This window comes from Aspergillus alliaceus, assembly GCF_009176365.1.
Source record: "Aspergillus alliaceus strain CBS 536.65 unplaced genomic scaffold BDW43scaffold_65, whole genome shotgun sequence".
NCBI lineage: Eukaryota > Fungi > Ascomycota > Eurotiomycetes > Eurotiales > Aspergillaceae > Aspergillus > Aspergillus alliaceus.
In genome coordinates this window covers 96,607-122,503 of record NW_022474748.1, presented here as the reverse complement: position 1 = coordinate 122,503, position 25,897 = coordinate 96,607, and the positions used below count along the sequence as shown (strand labels likewise).

The following is a 25,897-nucleotide window of genomic DNA, read 5'->3' as shown; positions in this document are numbered from 1 at the left end:
CGCGGCGCGAGAGCAAGTGGTGTTTGCTTTGTTTGCAGGTCTTGAGGCGAACACGGGATGCGATCTCTTCCATCTGGATTGTAGCTTCTTTATGTCAATGGTTAAGTCTTTTGGATTTATGGATAAAAGATTTTAATACAGTCCATCCTTGATAAGGTGGTCTACCTACTCTGTAGTCCGGGTCAGTCTTCAGGCGCATTGTAGACCATGTATCCATCTAGTACTATATCGACCAAGAATACCACACTACTCTCTAGACAATTGAGACTACTAGTATCCAAGTCAACAATAGTTACTTGAGATAGTGCCTCTAAGACTAAGAAAGGAATAGTGCATAGAATCTTGCTTGAGAACTTATAATACTAGCGCCACCAGGCAAAATCTGGGGCATAGATTCAGGCACCACTTTCCCAAAGCGGGTTTAATTGAAGCGACGCGTCAACTCGCGCTCCGACGCGCCCACGCGTATCACCGCCTCAGGCTCCGTCGTGATGGAGTCTCCCTTGCTTTCCTTCACAGCAGACGCAAAAAGACCCTCACTTAGCAACATTTGTGGGATTGGTTCACTGTATCATTCTTCCAAGTTGCCAACCCACATATTGCTATACACACACGATGAGGTATGTGCCGATTCAGATGCTGCTTTTGCGCATATCTACCCCACGAAATTCTTTTTTTTACTCTTTTGGGCTCTGTTGTCCAGCTTTTCGAGCCAGGCTAAGCGTCGTACAGTTCACCACTTCGCCCCAGCAATTCCGCCGCAAATCGCGGATTAGGAAGTTTGAACCGCCGCAAGAGAGACAGAGAGCCCGAAGATGAGACTTCTTCAATCGCTCCTCCCTCTAGTCGTAAGTTGAACGCTTTGAGGAAGAATCTGCTAGGTGCCCTTACTGACTTCGTAGCTCCCCCTTCTTCCCCTCCTATGCTTCCTTTTGATGACGAAGATGACGACCGCGATGAAGAAGCAGAGCTTCTAGCAGATATTGACGACCTTGAAGAAATGGCAGAAGATGGGGAAGGCATTGACCTGTTCGGCGACAACTTTGAAAGAGACTACCACAGCAGGAAAAACGATCGATACAGAGGAAATGATATTGATGACGAAGAGCAAGAAGAGTTGGATATCGCCACACGTCGCCAACTGGATTCTCGCATGAACAGGAGAGATCGGGAATTGGCACGGCGCCGTCGCATGCCTGCTGCTTTCTTGCAGGACGAGGATGATGATAACATAGATCTTGCCCGCCAGCCTCGGCGGCGGAGACACCATTACGATGAGGACCGTGAAGACATGGATATGGGCGAAGATGGCACAGAGGAGCTCTCCCTTGAAGAGATGATGGATATCAAGGCTGCTAATGTCACTGACTGGGTGTTGCAGCCTCAAGTCCTGCGCTCCATCTATCGGGAGTTTAAGACCTTCCTAACTGAGTACACTGACGACTCCGGTGCTTCAGTCTACGGAAACAAAATCAAGACTCTTGGCGAGGTGAACTCGGCCTCCCTTGAAGTTTCCTGGGTTCACCTGTCCAACACCAAGGCTGTGTTGGCATACTTCGTGGCCAACGAACCTACCGAGGTTCTGAAAGTATTCGACCAGGTCGCCCTTGATGTTACACTGTTCCATTACCCGCAATATCATGACATCCATAATGAGATCCACGTTCGCATCATCGATCTTCCAACCGTTAGCACACTGCGGCAATTGCGCCAGTCGCACCTCAACTCCTTGGTGCGCGTTACTGGAGTCGTCACCCGTCGCAGCGGTGTGTTCCCGCAATTGAAGTACATCATGTTCGTCTGTGGCAAATGTAACATCACACTGGGGCCATTCCAGCAGGAGGCTAGCCAGGAAGTGAAGATCTCCTACTGTCAAAACTGTCAATCCAGGGGCCCGTTCACCGTCAACTCGGAGAAGACCATCTACCGCAACTACCAGAAGCTGACTCTGCAAGAATCGCCTGGCTCTGTTCCTGCCGGACGACTCCCGCGCCAGCGTGAAGTCATTCTCCTTGCGGATCTCATCGATTCGGCCAAGCCCGGTGACGAGGTTGAGGTCACTGGTATCTACCGCAACAGCTACGACGCCCAGCTCAACAACAAGAATGGTTTCCCTGTGTTCGCCACAATCATCGAAGCAAACCATATCATCAAGTCGCACGACCAGATGGCTGGTTTCCACCTGACCGAGGAAGACGAGCGCGAAATCCGCGCCCTCTCGCGAGACCCGGATATCGTGGACAAGATTATCCGTTCCATTGCCCCTAGTATCTATGGCCACCATGACGTTAAGACGGCCATCGCCCTCTCACTTTTCGGTGGTGTCAGCAAAGAAGCCCAAGGCAAAATGTCCATCCGTGGAGACATCAACGTCCTACTCCTGGGTGACCCCGGTACCGCCAAATCCCAGGTCCTCAAGTACGTCGAGAAGACCGCTCACCGTGCTGTCTTCGCAACTGGTCAAGGTGCCAGTGCCGTCGGTTTGACAGCTAGCGTACGCCGCGACCCCCTGACCAGTGAATGGACACTGGAAGGCGGTGCCCTTGTGCTCGCAGACCGCGGTACATGCCTGATCGACGAATTCGACAAGATGAACGACCAGGACCGTACCTCCATCCACGAAGCCATGGAACAGCAAACCATCTCCATCTCCAAAGCCGGTATCGTCACCACACTGCAAGCGCGCTGTGCCGTCGTAGCCGCGGCAAACCCAATCGGAGGCCGCTACAACAGCACCGCACCCTTCAGCGCCAACGTCGAGCTCACCGAGCCTATCCTCTCCCGTTTCGACATCCTCTGCGTCGTCCGCGACCTCGTCGATCCCACGGAAGATGAGCGTCTCGCCAACTTCGTCGTGGAATCTCACCACCGCGCCAACCCAGCCCGTCCCATCCGCAATGTAAAGGGCGAACTAGTTGACAACGACAACAACCCCATCGACGAAGAAGGCTACCGCATCGACAAACAAGGCAACCGCCTCCCTCTCACTCAAGAAGAGACCGCCAGCCGTGAAGCCGCCCAGCGCAAAATGGAAGAAGAAAAAGAAGGCGAAATCCCTCAGGAACTCCTGAGAAAATACATCCTCTACGCCCGTGAACGCTGCCACCCGAAACTCTACCAGATCGACCAAGACAAGGTCGCCCGACTCTTCGCCGACATGCGTCGCGAATCCCTCGCAACAGGCGCATACCCAATTACCGTAAGTCTCCTCATATCCCAACCAAGAAAAGCAACCCAAGTCTAACGAAAAACCCCTACAGGTCCGTCATCTCGAAGCCATCATGCGTATCGCAGAATCCTTCTGCAAGATGCGTCTATCAGAATACTGCTCCAGCCAAGACATCGACCGCGCCATAGCAGTAACAGTGGAGTCCTTCATCGGAAGCCAAAAGGTTTCCTGCAAGAAGGCTCTCTCTCGGGCTTTTGCCAAGTATGTCATCTCTCCCCTATTCGTCTTTTCTTAAAGACGTTCTCTCCAGGAATCATATCTTAAAAAAGAAAAGAAAAGTCTTACTAACAATTGCATTCAGGTACACGTTGTCGAGACCTAAACCTCAGTCGAGACGGAGAGCGGGTGTTCCTGCGCCGAACCCATATCTTCCTAGGGCTGTGCCTCGGGCTTAGAGCATTGTGAATATGGACACGCGGGACTCAGGTAACGAATGGAGTTTTTCATTTTTCATTTTTTTTTGTTCGGATTGTTATGATATCAATCGATAATAGAAATAAGAAGAGGTACATTAATGTGCGTGGATTATGGATTTGATTTGCTTGCTTTCTGATTTGAGTTGATCACATTCGGGGTATATTCGGTGTGTATTTCGATCGATGGTCGGATGATTTTCCTTTATTCTTTTCTTTACTGAGATATCTTACATCGAGGTCATATGGAGTTTTCTGGATGTTGGCATTATTTAGTTCTGTGGATTTGGGGAAGAGTTGTGTTGATACTCCGAGTCCAGGGATCAGTCAGATAAGACATACAGTATGTGATTTGAGACAACTACTGGATGGGGTAGAGAAAGAAAGAAAAGAAAAAATTGAAACTACAAACAGAAAACCAGACCCAAGGCATCCGTTCCCAGTCCCAGAGTAACCATCAACTAACGCCATCCTTTTTCATCCCGCGCTGCGAAGTAAATAAAAGGGAAACCATATCCACCATAGACAGTCCCGGGCTATCCTCTTTCCGCATGTTCCTGCCACTCCGACGCCGGAATGGGACTTCGCCACTAGACTCATGGTGCACCATTGAGCCATGATGCGCCGACATCAGTCGATAAGAAGTTTTCCTGAGATACCAGACCAGGCCGCATTGCTTTCTGCCTTGAGAAAATGTCCTGGTGGTTTATCAAATGATACATTCCAGTGTTCTTCCATTTGTCTCTCCCCAACATTCAGTCGCATGGTCCCAGCGAAAGGGGTACCGAATAAAAATGGGAAAAAGGACATGTCAAGTTCTTCAGTCGTCACTGATTCGTCTCTCCGGGCGAGCCTTGCGTAAGCTCTTCATCCGATTAATAAAGCCACCCCCACCGCCACCCCCATTGGCATTACGACCTTCGTCGAGACCGTATGATCGGTCTTCTGTGTGTCTCCGCTCCAAACCGGAGCCTTGCTTCGGACTGCTGGAAGAACGAGCCCGTCCCAACCCTTGCGACTCCTCGGCAATGCGCACACCTTTCTTGTCCCACGCATCATCGTAGTCTTGGAAGAACGGGTTCTTCTCATTGGCCCGAATGGTTCCAATATGGCCAGAGCCCGTGGGTGCCATATAGGACGCTTCCGGAGATACCACACGGCCGTTAGACGGACGGCCGCCCACCCCGCGGAGTCTCTGGGCCAGACTCTTCTTCCGCTGCAGGCCACTGGCACCCTTGCTGATTTGCTGATCATTCTCACTCTCGCGGCGTTGAATGGCGGCGCGGCTGGCGGGAGCCCCATCCAGGAAGGTACTGGTTCCCAATCCCATGCTCTCGGAGCCGTGGACGGGTTCAATACGCGCGGTAGGATCGAAGTTCACACCTTCAGTCCTCCGTGAGTCGGTTGAACCAAAATCATTATATCCTTGCTCCGATCGACCGTGGAACAGGTCCAGATTAATGTTCTGATTAACGGGCCCGGAGCCTCCGAGAGCCATGTTAGTGGAATCCGCTGGGAACGCTTGCATGGGGGCGGTGCGTAAGCCTTTGCGGTTACGGTTCGGGTTGCACGCATCGAACGGTCCATCGTGATGGAACACTGTCCCAAAGTCAGTCGACTGCTTCCAGCGGAGATAGATTGCTTTTGCCCGGGGGGGCTCACTCACTTCCTGTACCGTAGATGCTCGTCACATCCAGCTTGTCAATGATGTCAAGTTGGTAATTGGTCTTCTTCGAAGAACGAGATTTGCCATCCCTATGACGAGCCTCGCGTTCCCGCCGCCGTCTCTCCCGTCGGCGCCGCTCATCCTCCGGGTCGAGCACCTTGGGGCGCTCCATGATGGATGACTCCGAATTCCGACGAGGTCGGCGGTCGCGATCGCGGGGCCTGGGCGGATTTGCGCTGGGTGGGTCGGCGAAGATATCTAGCGGATCTTTTCCTCGACGCTCCGGGCGTTCCCTTGCGGTGGTTGGGCGATAGCTGCTGAAGCCACCACCATTCTGAAGCGGCCGGTCGGGACGAGGCGGAGCGGGTCGGTAGCCCGTCGGTTGAGGAGCCGGGTTGGAGCTGAGCGACAGGTTTTCCTGGGGGGGGGAAAAAAAGAATACAGTTAGACTCAAAATGGGGCTGTGTGGCATTCCGTCGGGGAGAGACAGGACGTACAAAGAGATCGCGCGCGTTATTCGTGAAGTCCTGCCGATCAACGGGAGACACCATCGTTCCAGTGGGCGCGGACTGTGGTGACAGCGGGTCGTAATCGTCGAGGAAAGGGTTCGTCGAGGTCGGTCGTTCCGGGCGACTGGAAGCAATCGAGCTCGAGGGGGAGAGGGCACGGTTTCTGAAGGGATTGTTGGAGCCTAGATTCGCACCGGGGATTTGTGGTGACGGCTGATGGACCGGAGAGACTGGACAAGAAATAGAAAGGCCATGTTAGTTTGTTCTCGCAGTCCAGACACGGTCTGAAATGAGGACGGGGTGACGCAACGTGGATAGGAGGAGCGAGGCCCCGCTACATTGTGAAACGTTCTGCGAACGAGCCCAGCGGGACAAAGGAAAGCAAGAACAGGAGGATGACGAACCTTGCGGGCCCAGCACCATGCCGGGTGGATAAGCGTAAGAGAGCGTGGGAGGTTGCTGAGAGGCATTCATGTTGGCGGAACACGCAATGCGTCCACGAGGATGGGCGAGTGAAAAGCGATGATTGGGGAAGACAGGGGAAGCATAAAACACAATCACGGGGGATTAAAGGAGGGCTGTAAGAACGCGATGATCGATCGCAAGCGCCAGACTAGCAAACAAGGAAGGTAATAGTAAATTCGCAGCTGGTTGTGTTTGTGAAACAGCGATGCCTCGGGAGTCGGTCAGGGGGCCGTTGACGATTGGAGGGGGGATTTTATTGCAGGGGATTTCGGAGATGCAGTTCAGTTATGGAGACTGAACTGATTGAAACCGTTGGAACTATTTTAGTTTCGTTCCTTTTTCTCTCTCTCTCTCTCTCTCTCTTTTGATAATCGACTACAGGAGTGGAAGGAGAATAAAAAAAAAGAAGGAATAAAAAAAAAGAAGGAAGGAGACAAAACGTGTGAAAGGGAGAAGAAAGAACGAGAGGGAAAAGAGAAAAGGGAAATGGGCGGAGGGAAGGAGTGGAAAGAGAGTGGTGAGTGAGTGTAGAGAGAGAATAAAGTAAAGTAATTGATTGATTGACGGGAAACCAAGCGGCGCGCCCCTTGGGAAGTGTGAAGGGATCGTCGGAGGGAATTAATAAAAAAAGGGGGGGGGAAGAACGAGGTGGATTGATTACATTGAACAGGCACACACCACTTTATCTGATTATTTATTTTACTGTAAATTTTCTTTGCCATTCTTCTGGTTATCAAAGAAAAGAATAAAAAGTAATAAGGATCAATTTTCTAGAGCATAGTCCGAGTTGTTAATATAAATAGACCCCCAATACCACAATACAACAATAGAGAGTTTTCTCGGTATACACTAACTGCACCGAGGTACTGGAGAGTACCTCCAAGTACCTCCAAGTACCTACTACGATGGGGGGACATGGTAATAAAACATACTCCAGCAGATCGACATCCTCTCCTTCAAGTGCCGGATTTTGGGGGGAGGGGAAAATCAATTAATCATTTAATCCATCAATACTATATCTATGATCTCCTCCAACTTTCTTCTTTTGTCCAATTCATCCGAAAGCCAGTCAAATGAACCAGATCCATTCGTAGGGCCACCCATGGAGATGCACGAATAGCTTACCTTTAGGTACTGACTAACCTGACTAACTCTACTACTTACTAACTAGTATGTACTTAGTAACTCGGTGCCCCGAGGTCACTAACGGTAGTCCTGGTAATTACCAGCGGTTTGACAGCAACCACGTCCCCTGATTGACTGACGTCTCTCCACAATCAGTTAGTCATGGTATGGTCTTGTTCACCCCTGAATCCTTTTCCCCTTCCATTTATTACCCCAGAAATCAGTCACCAGCCCGAGTTCACACTAAAGGACTAGGTTACAGGTACAGTACATGATAGCTCTGCAGGGGGGTTCTTTTCTTTTTTTGCTTAAAGGTAGATAATATATAAATAAATAAGTAAGTAAATAAGTAAAAAAAGAAAGAACAGAAATAAAAATAAAAAAGAGAAGGGAAAAAAATAGTAAAAAAAAATTAAAGAAATAAAAAATAAAAAAAAAAACTCCTATTGACCATTTTAATTCCTTGTTTTGATCTCCTCTCAATTCCAGCCAGTTTTCCTGACCAATTCCGTCCTGTGTATTTATCTCGATCACAGTGCAATGGATCTCAATTCTATTTTGAGAAAACGCCACCGCCATCACCATCACCATTCATTTCACTGGCACTCATTCCACCAAATAAACATTCCGCAAAGAATGGAAAGCTAAGGAACACACGCAATTCCGCTCCAATCTCTCCTTCCTTTCCCCATCATGGACTTGACTGTCTATCAGGAATCGCTCAAAGACAAGACAACCAAACAGCTTCCTACCGATCGACAGTCGATTTGGCTTTTCGTCCCTCAATGATCGACGCGGTTAGTCATGTCCTACGTTATCCTTTCTCTTGGCAACTATCCACCGGAAACCCTTACATCGGGTCGTCCTGGAAGATAACAGTATCGTTGGAATGTTGTTGGATGCTTGATGACGGAATCTTGTTTGTACACATCACTGTACTACTTACTATACAGGGTCACTGCAGGACACCTCGCATCACTACGGCGTCGAGGCGCTGACGTCGGAGGAATCACCCAACATGCGTCAACATTCCAATGGGCCGAAAGAACGGAGAAATACAAGTTTAATCCATTCATCAGGAAGCTCTCATTATTAAGAGTTTTTTTACTGTACAGGGCCCATGCAACCAACAATCACCAACCCGCTCCCGAAAGCAACAACCATAACAACAAAAAAGGAAAACCATCGACGTTTCCGTTCTTTAATTCTTTCCGTGGTCGGCTAGACCAAGACACTCGGCCATGTTGAAGAAGATATCAACCGAGCTGTAAACGCCGCCAAACAGCTCCTGGCAAGGACCCTGAGCGAACACCGGTACATCCGTCAATGAGTGCACACCCTGGTCGGCGCTGACGGGTAGAGTGCCGTTGATGAGGAATCCGGTCACCGCGTCCTTGTAATTGGAATAATAGCCGTTAGATCCACTGCGTTTTACCGCGGGCTTCCGGGGTCCCTCCTTATGCACTGCATAGTTCTCTTGGTGGTCGGGGAAGGCCACCACGCCCGCGTGTAGGGTGTAGCGCGGGTCCCAGCGGGCCGGGAAATGGACCCCTTCCGAGTACCGCAAGGCGTTAGGGCCGCGCACGGTGTACTGCGAGAGACCGGAGTTTTGGTAAGTTCCGATGGCTTGCCGCTTATCCCGATCATCTTCATGTGCATTCAGATACTCCGTATCGACCGAGCCGGTGACATCAAATCCGTGGCCGTGGTCCGCGGTGACGATGATCAGCGTGTCGTCCAGCTGTCCAAGGGCTTTGAGCTTCTCGATCGTGGCGCGCACGGTATCATCTAGCTCCAGGAGCTCACCCAGAGACCGGTCGTAATCCAAGGTGTGCATCTGCTTGTCGATACTGGCAGCCTCCGACATGAGGAACCAGCCGTCGTCCTCATGCCGGGCGTTCAGGACGTCGATCGCCTTAAGGGTCATCTCCTTCAATCCAGGGAGGTCGTCCGCGTCCCTTCCCGAGCCATCCGGATAGTTGCTTTGATTCCGGAGGTTCTCCTGGTACACGTTACGGTCGAGCCAAGTGGCCAGATTGGAAACAGAGAACACACCCAGGGCTTTGGTATCGTTCGGGGCAGCCTGGAGTGCGGTCTTGTTCCAGCTGACACTATAGCCCTTCTCCGCAAACAGTTTATAGTAGTCCCGAGGCGCATCCTTACTGGTGACGAAGTTTTCCGCCCCGGCGCCAAAGAGGACATCCGGGCCGTCCCAATCCGTCCACTCGTATTTAGTCAGCCCTTCGAAGTAAGCACCGATGACATGGTCGTACTCGCCACGGTCCCGAGTATGAGCAGCCAAGGCAGCCGGGGTGGCGTCCGCCAGAAACGCAGTCGAGACGATGCCAACACCACCATCGGGGTACCGGCGACGGAAGATCTCTGAGATGGTTTCGAATTTCGGGTCATCGAACGGGTCTTTCGACGAGTCCACATAGACGTTCAAAGCATTCACGGTGGTCTTCTGGCCTGAATAGAGCGCCGTGGCCGAGTTGGCCGAGTCCGTGATGAAGGAGTCCATCGAGTGGGTCATCTGGTGACCCAAGACGGGGAACTTGTCCAGCTGTAACTTGGTCAAGTACTTGCCATTGACGCTTCGGTGAGCGATCAGACGAGCTGCCGTGATCATGTTGGTCGTCATGCCGTCTCCGATGAAGAGGACGACATTCTTTGCCCGTCGCTTCTCCGGGAGGTCGCGCACCAACCAATTGGCAACCGTCTTCTCTTGGCCGTAATAGCTCAGTGTCGCCTCGTACTCACCAGGCTCGTGGAGAGCGACTCTTCTGTAGGCCTTCGCGGTAACGTTGACGAGTGAGGGCTTGTGCGCATCCTTCGCGAATAGGTCTACATCAATTAGCCCGATGTTTCACTGACATCCACGAGGGGTGTCCCGATCATACCTTCATACCAGGTGAAGTTCCATCGCTCAAGCTCTGGCTCGTCGATCTCAAAGTACTCTGACGCTGCAACCGCCTCTTCACCCTTCTTCGCGATGGTGAATTTGAAGTCGGGATCAGGTTGACCCTGGCGAGCTTCAGAACCGTTGACAGGCGAGTGGACCTCCAGACGGATATCGAAGTATTGACCGGGAAGTAAATCCGCCCTAATAGAATCATATCGATTAGTGTCACGGGCCCAGCATTCTCAATTACGTCATGCCAGCTTAAAGTTGAGTATTGCTAAGAAGAAGAGAAAGAAAGGAGATAACTTACTGATCAGGAGGGAAAACACAACCCAGAGTTGGACAGCCACCCAAGCGCTGATAAGTTTGGGCTACGGCGCACGAGGCAAACAGTGCCACACCTGCAAAGGAGAGGGGCCTCATCGTGATGCAGATGATGTGAGTTCAAGGCACAAGGGGAACTCGAGACCTGCAGCTAGAGAAGGAGGAAGATCAATTCCCATGCGGGAGAAACACGAGCCTTTTAAGATGCGGGAAGCCAAGGGGGTGGGATGGCCAGATGCCACCCTCGCATCTAAACTACTGTACACAGTGCATGGCTCTCTGACTGGGTGGAACGATTCCGGCTGAGTGCGGTTTACAAGTGAGATTATCTGATTCGAAAGCCAGTAACCCTTGTCCAACATGCTTGGCAGATGCTACTAAGGGACCATTTACCAGGATCCCGTGGGCAAATCGGAATCCGCCATCTTCTACACGTGCAGAAGCTGGGCGTTCAATGGAAAGCTCGGATGGTGGCCCTTGTCCCCCGCCAAGCCAAGAGCGGCTTGGCAAGGTGTTCCATGCCAAGGCTCTGGCGAGGCACGTGGGCTGTTCCTGGGGAAGGTAATGGAATGGTTCACTTTGACTATGTTCAAAGTGAGGGGACTTGGATGGTGCCATTCGCCGTTCATGGTTCGTAGACCGTGGATGAGAGAGAGGAAGTGGGCAAGAAGTGTGTGGGTTTACGAGTTCCATTACCCAAGTGGCCCCATCGAAGCGAAAAGGCCTTTGCAGAGATAGTGGCTTCAATATTTTTTTTTCGAGGATTGAGAAAACGAAATTTGTATTGGTTGTCCTAGGGCTACGGTAGAAACTACTAGGAGACTCAGCCATTCCAAAGCGCGATATATATGTACCTCGTCGGGCATTGGGAAAGCTTGGTGCTTGTGGCGTCAGACGTACTGCATTGCCTATTTAGGCATTTAGGGCTATTAGTATCAGACAGTAGGGGCTTTCTTTGTCTATAATTAATCAAGCTAGGCGACTAGACGTCAACTTCGAGAATCGATTCTGATTAGTGGCCTCTGAATATATACCTAGTTGCACTGTCGTATATCATCACGGCCCTCCCCCTCTCTTCTAAATATATATATATATATATATATACTGGGGGGAAATAAAATATAATGCATCTTGAAAAAAAGTAAATACTTTGAGGATACCCAGTATCGTCGTTGATCTTCCTCGGCGTATTTACTTGCTTGTCAATTCTTCACCATATTAATGAAGGCAACCCCCGACTACGAGGTACATACAGTAAATATGTTTTTACGGGGTACAGACCAAACAAATAAACCTCCCCACCTAAATATTAAGCATGGTTAGATCAAGCTCATGCAGGGACCATGAAAACTCGGCTTACGAAATCATTTACTTTCAGTCCTGCATATGTCTCTATGGTATATGATCTCCCAATGGATAAATTCCAAACAGATCTGGAGAAAGTATGGAGGAGTGGAGATGGAACGGGAATCAATATGAAACAATGACACTCTATTCCCTTCACAGCTTAGCCTCACTTTCAGCAACCACATCAATACATTTCTGATACCGTACCCTTACCGCCCATACAATTTCCCTGAACCTTTTATTATTCTTCCACGATAAGCCCATATATCGCTCGCAGCTCTGATCAGCTCTGGTCACGCTCTCTCAACTGCCTCCGCTCAGCTTGCACGATCCATCTTATTCATCGGTACACCATGGACCAGCCACAACCACCCACCGACCAACCTCAGCAACCCCCGCCGGCGACCCTGACAAACCCCCGCTTTACCCTCGAGCTCGAATTTGTCTCGTCGTTGGCGAACCCATACTACCTCTCTCACCTCGCTGTTACATACCCTCACCTACTGGGCATTTCTAACTCCGGCGATGAAGTTGACGCGACCAAGGACACCGTGGATCCCGACGCGCAGGCCTTCGCCGCATACCTTGCCTACCTCTACTCCTACTGGAAAACCCCCGAATATGCCCAATTCCTGACCCATCCTGGCGCCACTCTACGCGCACTACGGCTTCTCCAGGAAGAAGCATTCCGCCGCGACATCATCCGCCCACAGGTCATCGAAGGACTCGCGGGGATGGGTATCAATGCTGAAGAAGGCGGCATAACCGCGGAGCAGGAAGGAGAACAAGACAGGGAGGGGCAGGGAAAACAGGAAGAAGTGGGGAATAATAACACTTCAAAGACCTGAGGGTCGTTTCCCCGAAACTGCGAGGAAGAGGCCCGGCGTCTTCGCTCGACCTCTACGATAGGCTTGCTCGGCTACAACCTAAAAAGGAAAGCGTTGCGGGCGGCGGAGAAGATTCAGGGGATCTACATCGGGGGACAGAATTGGGTTTCTTCAAACCTATTTGGCTACCCTCTCCCCGCAAAGTTGCTTCGATTGAGGTTCCGGACGCACTGATGCTCTTTGGTTCACGACGGCGTGGAGCGTCATGTGTGACCGAGGCACTCCCGCTTTTCCTTGAATGGTTCGTTGCGGTCGGCTATTCTTGGAAGCGGTGCCCTATGAGGTGACATGTAGCGCTTTGTTTTTGGGTTCTCGCCGTGTCTGTGCTGCATAGCTCGGAATGTACTGGTAGCTTGATTCTTGCTCGGCATCTCCCCTACATGCGGGGGAGCGCTTTCTACTACTCGATTATGCACCGAGAGAATATGTGCATGCGGTTGATAGACTGTGTCTTGTGACCAGCGAGAGTAAGATGGAATATTGAATGGGTGTTTATTCAAATTGTAAGATCTGTCAGAGTTCTCCTCTTGAATGTTGAGTACAACTTGTCCTACTTCCCCAATTACGAGTTCCAGCTATGACGTTGGCCGCGATTTGTTTATTTCTCGCTCTCTTCCTCTGTGGCGGAATGGGCAGTAATTGGAACTGGAGGGTATGAGAGTGATTTAAATTAATAAAGAGAATAAAATAAAATACATAATCGTAAAAGCCACAATTATAATCTACTGGTAATCTCGTTAAGTCGACGATCGCCAAGTCTCACGGGGCCAGAGGAGAAACAGACCAATTTTCCTTTTCTTAACTCCGTTGCTCCAACCTAAACCTCCCATCTTCTTTCTCTCCATTCTCTCTTCCTTTCTTAAAACACGCGACCCCCCACCGTGATCTATGTTGTGCACTCCTTGAAGGCCGTTGAATCCCCGACTTCCTGCTGCGTCACTCCTTACTTTCCATTCGTTCCTGGTGCAGACGACCCGCTTGACATAGCTGGCGAGTGCTACCTAATATATCCGATGGACAGACCCCACCCCTTGGAGACTTGACTATTTTGCCCTGGACAGCCTTTCCAATCGGTCGCTGTGGCCGTGACGCGTACACTAAACCATTCAATCAGCCCGACTCCATGTCCGCTTCCAGAATCCTTTGCTGACCCACTAAAATCTGCTAACCCCCAGCCACTACCCGTGGCATTTTCCGGGATCGCACCTAACATCCTATACCGCTGAATCCTTCGACACGGACGCCGAATAGCCTCTTCCGGGCACCCGAACCGATGGAGGGCGTCCGCCAGAAATGCAGGCCGAAACATCAGGTCCTGGTCTTGAAATGCTACCCACAGTATCAGAAAGGAGTGCAGGTGGTCAAACCGAACTCGAGTGAACTCTCATATCTACTCTACTATGTGAGCACCCGCCGCAGCAAGCTGACCAAGGTCGGCGCCTTCTTGGAGAAAAGAGCCGCTCGGGATGTGTGGCGCCGCAAGATAGGGTGAGTTTACAATGGAGAAAAATGACAAGAGGCAGTGGTCATGGAATTAAAAATTGGTCTGCGGAAAGCTGCGGTGTATGACTAGCTGACATTGAAATCGTGCTCTATAGAAATGTACAGGTTACGCTTCAGATCTTGAGCGCGCTCATCGAAAAAGTTCCCCGCGACTTGCCTATTTACGCACGGTCGGTTATGACGGTCCTCGAAACGGTCATACGCTCTCAGGAAATCTCCATGGTCGAAGATTCTATTGAGACCTTTGAGACTTTCTGCCGGCATCAGGATATGGCGGCACTATCAGCCGAACAGGATTTTGCTACACAGTACCGGGAAGTCGTGCGGACGTATGCGGGTTTTGCGGACGCTGATCCTTCCACGCAGCCGAAGATCGCCCCGAGCCCGCCGTTCACGGTTCGATGGAAGATGGCGGGACTGCGGGCAATCAAGGGGGTGGTTAGTTCCGAAGCGGGTTTGGCTGCAGATGGTGGAGATTCGATACGCGTCATACTGCCCGTTATCCTGGAGAACCTCTACAGCCCGGAAGACAATCTGGTTAGGTCACTCGAACTGAAGCTTCTTGAAACGGAGAAAGATGAAGCAGAGCTCGGGCACCGACGGAGGGTTAGCACTGCTACGGTGGAAACGGTCGACGCGGTGGAGGGGGATGCGGAAATGGCAGCTCAGAATACCGCTGACGTGGACCGACAAGCGGAATTGAACATGAGGCTGCTTGCTCTGCGGTGCCTGGAACAGATCGTCGTCAATGGCAGCAGCCGCGGTCAGATCCGCGTCACGACCAAAGTCGTACTGGACTTCATCCTGCGCAAAAGCCGAAGTGGTAGTGGGCTAGCGCTGGACTCCAAGGACAGTTGGGCCCCGTCGCTGGTTGAACTGATCGCAAAGTGGTGCCCTGTTCAGGTTCGCTTTATCATTCTGGTTGCCGCTATGGAACTTCTGCACGACATTCCGCCAACAGAAGAGTCGTTGGACGAATCGTTCGCCATCATCTATCTTATTGATCGACTGCTGAAGTCTCCGGTCAATATGATCGGACTCAGCATTATTGATGTCTTGCTAGGCCTCCTGCGGCACATGTCCCTCCTGGTGTCTCCCTCAAGAGCTGGAAAATCGACGCCTGGGGCTTCTGATGAGAAGCAAAACCAGCCTTCAAGCGTTCTAGACGTCTCCACGAAAAGAGCAGAGGTGCTCTCACTCCTGCAGCATTGCATCGGCAACCTCGCCACACATATTTACTATGGCGAACAAGTTGTGGACATGGTCCGGACGATCTTGACTCGCTTTAAACCGTCAACAGCCAATGAGCAGGCGCTAACATCGTCTCCAACTCAGTCTGATGCTTTGGGAGGCGCCAACCCTACGACTTCTTCTGGAGATGGGGGCTTGATAGCAATGTCTCTGCCCAGTGCAAAAATCACTGCTCTTCGAGCCATCAAGAATATTCTGCTTGTTGCCAACGCGAAGCGGCCAGGAGCGACTGTAAGCGCTGAGACCAGACACCAGGTGGGCCTTTATGTATGGGAAGGTACACAGTGGCTCTTAAGTGAACCCGACAGAGATGTTCGCTATGCATACGTGGATGCTTTTCTTACCTGGCTGAATCTGGAAACCACTACAGACGACCTCAAGGTCAAGGAGAGGACTGGGAGGCCCGCAAGTCAACCCGGAAAGAATGATCTGTCAGACTTCACCGAGAAGCCTGGAAAGCGAACCACCGGCTTGAGCGGGAATCAGCGTGAAAGAGTGATTATAATTGCACAGTCGAATTTCCTTCGCTTACTTCATATGACTATCTACGACCTTGCACTTGATCGCCCAACCTCCGCGTCCGAAGTTATGCTGCTTCATTTGCTCCTAGTAAGCCTGATTAAGCATCTCGGGGTGAATGCGGTCAGATTCGGGCTCCCTATGGTTCTGAAACTTCAGGACAGCATGGCTACCACTGATTTTCAGTCCTTCCCTGCTCTAGTGAACATTGGAAGTTTGGTCCATGGCTATCTGTGGGCGTTATTGGAGAAATTCGACTTGGATACCTCCAAGGTCGGTAATGGAGTCCAGAGAGAAGTCCAGAAAAGGCAACAGCTCGGCGTATGGCTTGAAGGCATACGCTTGCCACCTGTCAGACTTGACAATATCATCCAAAGCAGCAATGTCCAGGCCAGCGGCCGTGGTGTACAGGACGTGAGCCTCCTGATCCCGTTCGATGGTACTGATGAACTTGTCCAGCGAATCGAAGCCGCCTATGGTTCCTTCATCGCTTTGCTTACTCACAGCCCTCCAAGTTCTCCGGGGACTGTCGGATCACCAGGGCGAAACATCACTGCTCCTGTTCTGCCGCATGTGTCAGCCTCCCTCGGCACACAAATGGCTAACGTTCTTCCTCCCGTTGTCAGGGAGCAGATGTCATCCCCATGGTCAAGAGAAGCCTGCCTGGCAGCTGCTGAGAACGAGAAAGCGGAGGCCAAATCCTTGAGTGGATCGCGAACAGGCACCCTTGTCATGCGCAATCATGCCCACCAAAACGGAACTAGCTCTCCGTCTGCAAGTTCAAACGTATCCGTGCCGCAGCCTGCAGCGGGCCTGCAGAACAACCGAAGGACGAGCGTGCCAAACTTATCAGGCTCACACCTCGTCAGCACCAGTCGAGAGTCTCCGGTCCACGTCAATGAATTGAGGCGAGTCCTCTCTGTTAACGAGGAAGGCAAGGCCCGACGGATGAGTCCGCTGCGGGGCCGACTTGACGGCTCAAACCGCAGCGTTATATCTTCCAGTAGCGAGAGCATGGTTAGTGGCTATTCACTGAGTGAGTTCGACGATGGTGCCTCGGTCAAGCCCCGATCTACTAAAGGTGGACGAGTTTCTCTCGATGGTGAGGAGACCCCTAGGGCCTCCGCCCTGTCCTTCATGGTAGACGCGGAGGATATTCCGCCGGTACCGCCCATACCCCCATCTATATCTATTCAAGGAGGACTTCAGGATGGTTCGCAGCGCTCAATGTCGTTTAGTCGTCCCTCGACTGCCCCCGGACCTCGCCGACAATCTGTCACGAACGGCAAGCCAGGAGCGCCCTGTACATCACCTGGCAAGTCTCTCAGCAGACATAAAAGTCGATCCAGCACTGGCCTTGCCGCTGCGGCCGCTGACGGTGCTGAGCCGTACTCAGCCAATGCTGATAGTGCCCGTCTTGACGTACAAAAGCTACTGGATGGGTTCTTGTCGCCAGCCGACGCCGAGACTAGGGGCAGCAGACGAAAGGCTCGAAGCAACGCTGGCCGACGAGGCGTTTCTGGAGGAATCGGGCGCCCTCCCTATTAATGGCACACTTATGAAGGCCATATCGATGAACTTCACTTTTCGGATTATCTCTTCTCTTCCCTTCCATTCGTTACATCTCATTTGTTACGGTTGCGCAGCAGCCGCACATCTACCTTTCTGTTGATCCTGCACATATACAGTTCTATCTTATACCTTTTACACTGTTACGTTCCTTTTTTTGTGCCGCACTGCACCTTCGGGTTTCTTTTGTCCAAATCTTGTCCTTCTTCTTGCCATTTCAAATATTTCTGTCGATAATGGCGTATGATCTGATAGACTTTCTTACTGGTTACCCACCCAAGCTGTGCCTTTTTTTTTCATTTTGTCCGAACCAAAAGGTCTCGCGTGTTTCTACGTGGTTTGTTTTAGTTTCTGTGAATATATACAATTTATTGTCTCATAGCATTGTGATATTTGCATGTATGTAGCCTGCGTTAGCTTACTAGATATCATCCAATTGAAATTCAAGCTAATAAGATCAAACCGACGTATATATGGAAAGTCACTAAAGGTTACCGCTTGTTATCTACACACTGCTTTTTCTCCCGTAATTCCAAATTCTGCTACATATACAATACCAAACTGTGACGGAGTTCAAGACTGCCTCAAGCGCCATATTAATCGGGTCTTCCAACAGTTGCGCATATTCGGACACAAAAATTATACCTTTATCCGCAGCTTGCCTTTGGCCAAGTGCATCCTGGCTGTAATATAGAAGATGGTCCCCACTGCCAACATTGTCCCCGTGAAAACTTGCAGTTTCCAATAACTTCCCCCGGCAGCCGAGATGAGAGCGCCTCCAATAGGGCTCCCTGTTAATGCTGCCACGGACATGCAAGCATACATCGTACCCGATCGGGTGCCAATCTCCCGTATATCGGAAATCTGTGCCACCAGAGCCGGGCTGATGGCTGTATAGGTGCCAGAGCTTAGACCGAAGAGAGCAGCAAATGCAATTGCCGTCGCTTGAGATTGTCCAGGGAGCCACAGAGCCAGTACGAAAATACTCGAGAAACATGCCGCACAAAGAGAGACATTATAGTTCCCTAGCTTATCCGCTGCATATCCAGGGAGAATACGGCCGATGCCACTATTACTGCCTGGTTAATCGGGTTCTGACCCATAAGGCTGATGAAGATGTTGTGTGGTGGTATGTACATACCTCGCCGCATTGAAAATCGGTACTAAATACCCGGCAAGTTCAACCGACATGCCCCTATATTTGCCGTAGGTCACCAGAAATGTGATCGGTATGAACATCCCCATAGAATAGAAGAAACTGGCAAGTGCTGTTACAAGAAATGGAAGGTCTTTGAAAGGCCGGATAAATGCCATTATACCGGTGTTTGTTGGTTGCGAAGGTAGCCTTGGCCGCACAGTGAGATTTGTCACGATTAATAGCGCCAACATCAAAAAGGCGCATGTTCGCATAGTCCACGCGAAACCTATCTGAGGCATCAAGCGATCTACTAGGATAGGTAGAACCACTCCACCGAGGCTCGATCCGCTGGCAACTATACCCATGACCAAGGCACGCTTCTTCATGAACCATGTTGTGACACAGCTGAAGCAAGGGTACATGACCATGCCCGCGCCAATGGGACTGCATATAGCTTGGGTAAGGATAAACTGGTAGTACTGGGATGAGATGGAAGTCATCATGAGACCGAACACATGTAGGAAGGCCCCTATCAAGAGTAGATAACGCGGCCCAAAATTGTCATATAGCCTTCCAACCACAGGCCCCTACGGTTGAGGGTCTTAGTGTCATTTGAGAAGTCTAAGGATTGGGTGTAGAGATTTGAGCTATCTGTTTAGCTTTTCACTCACGGTAATAAAAATCACGAACATTGATGTTGCAGGGATCCACGACACTGTACTTGGGGAGTTTGACTGTAACTGATGAGTCTGATAGTAGGCCTGAAATACGCCGACACCTGTGCGATGAAGGGTTAATCTTCTCTCTCTTCCCCCGGGGTCTTGCTTTGGGTTCATACAATTTGTCCAGCCAAAACTAATAAAAAGGCCGAAGAAGGCCCCCAGAACCACCAACCAAGCCCGTAAGCCCCCATCAGGAAATGCCTGAGGTGCGTTTACTTTAGCACATTCAAAAGTTGGTCGTTTCTCTCCCGCATTCTGACTTGTTCTAGTTGAGTGGCGTGCGTCGTCCATCCTCGCAGTCGGCAAACATTAAGTGAAGGTATAAGCAAAGTAGCTTTTTCAAAGTGAGCTCAGGAGTAGCACTGGGAGTCCACCAAAAGAAAAAGGGTGTACGAAGGAAAATGAAGTTTGTAAGACTGGCGATCAAGGACGGGGTTGAATTGGCAACTATAAATACACAGAGAAACAGGACAGTCTCCAACGAACCCCTCTAACTCGGTCTGCAAAACGCCGATTCCATTGACTCATAATTTTGCTGTTTATGCCTCTCACTAAACCAACTGGTCTTATTTAGCACCACAACCCACTGGCAGGGCGTGCTGAAGGCCATGCGGAGCCCCGCGGAGGTCCGAGTAGGCCAATCACGGCGCGAGGCACGGAGACAGTCATACCGTTGTGACTTTAAGCCAATCCTGCATTCGTATCTCTGCTCAAGGGAGCTTGAAAATGGACACTCAAAACACCCTCAATGTGATGAAGCGTTCAGCTTCAGAAGCCGGACCAGTTTCCAAGCGCAGTGCTTGGCAACAACCCGTGTCCTGTGAGTTCTGCCGTTTGAAAAAGGTTCGATGCGACAAGAAAAGACCGTGTTATAACTGTACCTCCAGAGGCTTTGCATGCGAATATGCTTCAGGTAAGATACGCTCCCTTTTCTCATATCACAGCGAGATGCTCTTCTCTAACTCCTAATTGATTTTGTCTAACGCGAGAGGAATTACGCACTTTGAAAGTAATCAAACCTGTACAGTCTTCCTTAGATTCGAACAAGGACCCAACAGAGAGGCAACACCATACTCTTATCCTAGATCACAAGCTTGTATCTCTGGAACGGTACGAGGCCCTAAGGCTAATACTATGACATTACTAAGACGCGTGCCAAAGAAATGTTCGGGAAATCAACGATCGTCTTAAGAGAGTAGAAAGCGCTCTCCTTTCCACTCCTGGGCTAGGACAGGAGTTCCATAGAACGGCCCAATTTACTCCCTCATCTCGCAGTCTAGCAGAAAGCCATCATGGAGCAGACAGTCCCAAGACATGGGACAATCTTGAGACCATTGCTTCTAATCCACACTCTGCTACCGAGTCGAGCTTTCGACGACACCCACCAGTAGGGGGAATATCTATGAGTGATCCCAAATTTATCCAATTGAATGACTGCAAGGCTTCTGGAGAGGCATCACCCGAAATACCCCAGCGTCATGATATGCCAGCTACTGATATACCGAATAATCTCAGGTGGGGAAACTTGCAAAATCTTCTGCCTGATATTCATCTTGCTCGGCTACTCTTCGAACATTATGTTCAGACTTCAGACTGTCTGCACCGCGAGATCCATGTTCCTTCCACGCGCGCCCTCCTGGAGGCTACTTATAATGAACTATCGGGATCAATCAAAGGGTTAGATGAAACGATCGCCTTCTTCCTATGCATCTTCGCGTCCAGTGCATTTTATGTCTGCCATTCACACTCTCACTCAATTTCTGACCAACTGAAGGATGCGTCGAAGTGGCACAATGCATGGAAGGAGGCAGTCATATTGGCACTATTGCAGCCAGATGCAATACGCTCGTCGTCACTAGTATCTCTGCAGACAATATCGATTATGACATATTTAATATGGGATACCGAAGGCCAATCATCCATGTTTCATGCCCTAAGAAGTATCGCACATACGAAGGCGATTCAAATGAAGATCCATCGCCTCGACGCGCATCCTCCAACGGAAAATGACGACGTTATTGTAACGGAACTCAAGCGCCGTCTCTGGTGGCATCTTGCGTCTACTGACTGGTGTGTTCGATCCCTTCATCTCAATTGCACGTCGGTTAATACTAATGATGCGTCTCGAGGCTTGTTGCCAGTGTCCCGGGAAGCCAGGAGGGAACATATAGCATCAACCCAAAGCTCATGGCGGTCAAATATCCCCTCAACATAGACGATACCGATATTCGTGCAGGCGGACCACTCCCAAATTCTCTACCCGAGGACCAGCCAACATCAATGTCATTTTTCCTGCAACGTATTAAGCTTGCTGAGCTATGTCGAGATATGATAGATTCTATGCAAAACGCCCATCAACGAACAGATACACCAGATCACGAGCACCTCCGCCGGGTTGTCGCATGGTTTAACTCATTCGAAGAAAACCTGCCATGGTTCTTCCAAATGGATGAAGAAAGTATAAGTAAAACAACAGTATTGGCTGCCCGCCGCCCCTATATTCTCCGGCAAAGGCATGTGTTATTGTTGGGGCTATACTCACGACTTGGCCGTCTGCTAAGGCCTCTTCTTCTTCGAGGAGACAGCCATCCATCGTGCTCTGATTTGGACGCTCTTGGAATAAGCTGCGCCGAGAAGTTATTGAATATTCGTCATAGAGTCGAGCCGGAAGATCTTTGCCCTTACTTCCATTCACACAGTATAGACCAGCACTCGTTTGGTGCCCTGCTTCTCTTAACCATTGATATTATGCGGGATAACGATGAGCCTCGTGCACAAAACAGAAGGAAGAACTTGATTCGCGCATGCGAAATGCTGAGAGGAAAGCAGAGATCCTTGGAAAAGCCTACAAACAGTATGACCCGAGCGCTCGACCAATTGATAGATATCATTCAGAAACCATGTCTATCCTTCCAGCGAGAATTTGTGGATGTGAATGGTAACCATTCTTGTCCAACGTTGCCTTCAACACCACATGATAGTATCGAGCTTCCGACACAACCCGTCTTATCTGAAGAGACCGGGATCCCAGGAAGTCAAACAGCGACTACTGGGAAAGCAGATGGCCCAGAGGAACATGCCCATATGCCTTTTACGTCGGCGGATAACTTTCCGTGTGCTCCTGAGCATCCAGCCAACAGCCTTGCGGGCCAAGATATCGCCGAGTTATGGGAGGAACTGCTGAATAGTTTTCCTAGCCCGCCAGGGTTCACCTGGGAAGAGGCATTTGACTGGAAGTGGCCTTGATGCCACCGGGATAGGACATGAATGCCCTGGTGAAGATAATATAAGCAATGGTACATAGGGTGTCACATGAGGCTTGTTTGATAGAGACCTAAGGAGGGTGGCGGGAATCAGGCTCTATCTTATGCTGTTAGTGACTTGATAATGGTTGGGCTGCTAGTAGATGTAGTATTTAAATACGAGAAGTATACATTTTCATCTAAGTCCTGTACCACTGGCAGTCTTTCCTTTGTCTCATTTCGGTGACCGCCAATAGAAGTAATAATATTATAGTATTAATACTTTCGGAAATATTGTTATGCCTATTTTGACTACTTCCACCTGACGAGGTGATAGGGGTATCCACTTCCTCTAAACCAGACCTTTGTTCTTTTAAGGGGCATAGTTCTTAGCCCTAACCACCAAGAGGTTCGTACCTGTGTATATGTCGATAAAGTCAAGGAGAGGAAGAGGGTCGGTTTGCTGTCCAAAGAAAAAGGAAAAAATTGTAAGTTACTTCCAGGATAAACGAACAGGTGCTGTCCAAGCACTCACCTGCTGCACACGCCAGTAATACTGAGAGGCAACAGTGGCACACCGTGAAGGGCAGAGAGCCAGCACCATAAGCGCAGGGAGCAGGTTTATCATCTACAGTTCTTATCGGTGAGCAGTATATGTTTCAGGGGCGCAGTAGTGCCATTTTGACAGTATCATCCCGGTGTTTTCCTCACAGCAGCCGACGAATCCTTCCTCTCAATGTAGAGCATGGTTTCGTCCTAGTTTAACTTCATTTCACGGGGTTCAGATCATGGCTATTGGTGGCTTATAATCTTGGATATTGCATGTCCTTGCCGGTGGTAAGTTAAATGAACTATACGTTGCATATCAAACAGTGGGGATAATTCACACATCGAATACTAGTATGGCGTTCTCTATGGCTCATTTAGCCGCAGGAGCATACTCCTGAGGCTTATGCTCTGTTTACTTGGGATGTGTTGTTTGGTAGAATAATATTCTATGTCCCCTTACCTATACATTATACCAACAGAATATTTGGAATAGTGGTATACTATTATTTAGCTGATCCTCGGGTGATTGATCACTGGGATTAGCGGACGAGAGATGATCTCTCTTGTGTCCATTATTATGTCGGAGAGGCTGATGCCTCGCGATCCCTTCTTAAGAGATCGTCGGCTCAAGAACTGCCCAATAAACGTCACAAAGACAGTGACATACGCGAGTTCAATTGTCTTCGCTAATAATGCAGCCATGAATTTGGCAGTTGAGGCCGAAAGCACTCCACTGTCTCCAATAAAGTTGCCGTACCACGGCTTCCAACAGGCCACAGCAAGATATGCCCCTGACCCTACAGTGGCGTAGACCGCAAGGATCAAAATAGTTATTGGAACCCATCGATTCCATCGCTGAGCGATTGGATACTTGCTAGGGCATCTAAACTGACCAGGTTCATGGTCTAGTCGGGACGTTTCGACATGCGACCGCGGCGTTTGCTCTGACTGACCCGGGGGATGTAGTGTGTCACTAGTGGTTGTCTCGTCCAGCACTTCGTTGAGATCAACAGAGGGCATTTTGGATATTGAACGAGTGTTATAGAAACCCACGGCCGGAGGCGCTTCATCGTGGGATGTCAATTCCTGCCCCATCTGAGAAGTAGGTGCGCGCTCATAACGAATGTAGGAGCGGTCGGATGGAAGGCTCGGATCAGATGAACTCAAGGAGGTTTCTGACTGGTCGAAATAAAGATTGTGTATACTAGACACTGGGAACAGAGGATGTGTTTCATCTTGAGCTGAGGGCATGGTGTCCAACAATCGGGGTACAGGTCAATGAGGACCTGCACTGGAATGCAAAGGGTACACGAACTTCTTCCCCCGGGTATGTCGCTGTTATATGAGCTGACTAGCCCCGGCGAATAGGCTGTGTAAGGTTTAATGAAAAGCTCAGTCTGATGTTTTTCAAACGACGACGTTTGTGTGGCCGACAGGGTTCACGTTGGATTTCTGCCCAAAGCGTTTAGTGTTCTCATATCCCTGTTGTTCTCCGCCAACTCCACTGACTTATGAGATGAACACCGGCTAAAGATAACCAGACTATACCAGACTATTCTTATTATTGTCTACTACCTACCAATCATGTCGTTGATGGCCAAGCAGCTTGAAGAAAGCTGTCCAATCAGCACTATCTAACTAGAACTTTTGTATGACGAAGGGAAGAGTTATGGTCTATGGTGCAGAATGGGATCAACCAGGCAAGGGAATTGAAGATGTACTAGAGAATAACTAAGAATCGAGAGCGGGAGAGGAATCGAATCCTATTGCAGCAAAACTAAACCTTGAAGCAGAAAACTAGATACCATTGTTTGCGATTCTTTCATCTCCTGCCGTCCTTGAGGGCCCGGAAAAACATCTTGTAAGAAAGGCCCCATTGGCTCGGCAACTAGTGCCTTGGCATGATATGCCTCCCATCGACTCCAAGTGGTATAGGAGTCTTTAGTTTAGATACCAAGCTTGTTAAGCACTCTTTCTAGATCAAATAGAACTATACCAGCTCCTGCAAAGCTATTTTGAATAGACTCTGATTTAAATGACAGCGCCGGAGGCACCGCTTAAGATATTCCAAGGCCATCAAGGTTGTGTCACCGCAGTGGCCTACGCACCAGATGGGAGGAAGTTAGCTTCTGCATCAAGTGATAGAACAATCCAAATTTGGAATACAGCCTCTGGAACGTCAGTTAGGGTCCTTCATGGTCATTTCCTCGACTGTTAATTCAGTTACTTTCGCCCCGTATAACGATATTGCTGGCCTCCGCATCAAACGACAAAACAATCCGGATTTGGGACATATCTCACGGTAAGGTTGTTCATACACTCGACGGTCTAGACTGGTACACATCGGTGTCATTCTCAACAGACGGGAAGCAATTAGCATCAGGTTCATTGGATGAATTTGTGCAACTTTGGAACACATCCACTGCAGAAGAGCTGCAGAAGCTCAGAGTGCCACTTGTCCCGTGTGGATTCGGTAGTGTTCTCGCCTGATAATAAGCAGCTAGCATCAGTGTCATGTGACAAGACTGTGCACCTAT

General features: G+C 50.0%; 10 protein-coding genes across 10 annotated transcripts; 4 read left to right on the top strand and 6 right to left on the bottom strand.

Moving 5' to 3' along the window:
• The first annotated feature begins 505 nt into the window (after positions 1–505).
• Positions 506–3,763, top strand: BDW43DRAFT_217418 (MCM DNA helicase complex subunit MCM2). The gene is made up of 5 exons (XM_032039352.1): positions 506–620; positions 733–848; positions 903–3,199; positions 3,261–3,430; positions 3,531–3,763. The coding sequence occupies exons 1-5, from the start codon at positions 616–618 to the stop codon at positions 3,622–3,624; spliced, it is 2,682 nt and encodes an 893-aa protein (XP_031895266.1). The 5' UTR covers positions 506–615; the 3' UTR covers positions 3,625–3,763.
• A 516-nt stretch (positions 3,764–4,279) lies between these two features.
• BDW43DRAFT_217400 (Pal1 family protein) lies at positions 4,280–6,448 on the bottom strand. The gene is made up of 4 exons (XM_032039351.1): positions 6,222–6,448; positions 5,806–6,047; positions 5,309–5,726; positions 4,280–5,241 (listed from the first exon to the last, which is right to left on the bottom strand). Exons 1-4 carry the CDS (start codon positions 6,289–6,291, stop codon positions 4,463–4,465), a joined length of 1,509 nt encoding a protein of 502 aa, XP_031895265.1. The 5' UTR covers positions 6,292–6,448; the 3' UTR covers positions 4,280–4,462.
• A 1,151-nt stretch (positions 6,449–7,599) lies between these two features.
• BDW43DRAFT_217359 (uncharacterized protein) lies at positions 7,600–8,095 on the bottom strand. The gene has a single exon (XM_032039348.1). The coding sequence runs from the start codon at positions 7,996–7,998 to the stop codon at positions 7,651–7,653; it is 348 nt and encodes a 115-aa protein (XP_031895264.1). The 5' UTR covers positions 7,999–8,095; the 3' UTR covers positions 7,600–7,650.
• A 411-nt stretch (positions 8,096–8,506) lies between these two features.
• BDW43DRAFT_217373 (alkaline phosphatase) lies at positions 8,507–10,964 on the bottom strand. The gene is made up of 3 exons (XM_032039349.1): positions 10,620–10,964; positions 10,308–10,510; positions 8,507–10,251 (listed from the first exon to the last, which is right to left on the bottom strand). Exons 1-3 carry the CDS (start codon positions 10,730–10,732, stop codon positions 8,609–8,611), a joined length of 1,959 nt encoding a protein of 652 aa, XP_031895263.1. The 5' UTR covers positions 10,733–10,964; the 3' UTR covers positions 8,507–8,608.
• BDW43DRAFT_217387 (uncharacterized protein) lies at positions 10,472–11,594 on the bottom strand. The gene is made up of 2 exons (XM_032039350.1): positions 10,620–11,594; positions 10,472–10,569 (listed from the first exon to the last, which is right to left on the bottom strand). Exon 1 carries the CDS (start codon positions 11,462–11,464, stop codon positions 10,889–10,891), a length of 576 nt encoding a protein of 191 aa, XP_031895262.1. The 5' UTR covers positions 11,465–11,594; the 3' UTR covers positions 10,472–10,569; positions 10,620–10,888.
• A 596-nt stretch (positions 11,595–12,190) lies between these two features.
• BDW43DRAFT_291340 (mediator of RNA polymerase II transcription subunit 31) lies at positions 12,191–13,534 on the top strand. The gene has a single exon (XM_032043606.1). It carries the CDS (start codon positions 12,334–12,336, stop codon positions 12,826–12,828), a length of 495 nt encoding a protein of 164 aa, XP_031895261.1. The 5' UTR covers positions 12,191–12,333; the 3' UTR covers positions 12,829–13,534.
• Positions 13,535–13,697: 163 nt separating this feature from the next.
• On the top strand, positions 13,698–18,206 carry BDW43DRAFT_291339 (uncharacterized protein). Its single transcript, XM_032043605.1, has 2 exons — positions 13,698–14,355; positions 14,466–18,206. The coding sequence occupies exons 1-2, from the start codon at positions 14,141–14,143 to the stop codon at positions 17,686–17,688; spliced, it is 3,438 nt and encodes a 1,145-aa protein (XP_031895260.1). The 5' UTR covers positions 13,698–14,140; the 3' UTR covers positions 17,689–18,206.
• Positions 18,207–18,216: 10 nt separating this feature from the next.
• Positions 18,217–19,860, bottom strand: BDW43DRAFT_322976 (MCT family MFS transporter; the record flags this gene model as incomplete). Its single annotated transcript, XM_032049653.1, has 4 exons — positions 18,217–18,778; positions 18,851–19,434; positions 19,519–19,625; positions 19,686–19,860. 4 exons carry the CDS (start codon positions 19,858–19,860, stop codon positions 18,349–18,351), a joined length of 1,296 nt encoding a protein of 431 aa, XP_031895259.1. The 3' UTR covers positions 18,217–18,348.
• A 1,111-nt stretch (positions 19,861–20,971) lies between these two features.
• Positions 20,972–22,815, top strand: BDW43DRAFT_303903 (fungal specific transcription factor domain-containing protein; the record flags this gene model as incomplete). The annotated part of the gene is made up of 2 exons (XM_032045500.1): positions 20,972–21,639; positions 21,699–22,815. 2 exons carry the CDS (start codon positions 20,972–20,974, stop codon positions 22,813–22,815), a joined length of 1,785 nt encoding a protein of 594 aa, XP_031895258.1.
• A 716-nt stretch (positions 22,816–23,531) lies between these two features.
• Positions 23,532–24,777, bottom strand: BDW43DRAFT_217326 (uncharacterized protein). The gene has a single exon (XM_032039347.1). The coding sequence runs from the start codon at positions 24,609–24,611 to the stop codon at positions 23,868–23,870; it is 744 nt and encodes a 247-aa protein (XP_031895257.1). The 5' UTR covers positions 24,612–24,777; the 3' UTR covers positions 23,532–23,867.
• Between the last annotated feature and the right edge of the window lie 1,120 nt (positions 24,778–25,897).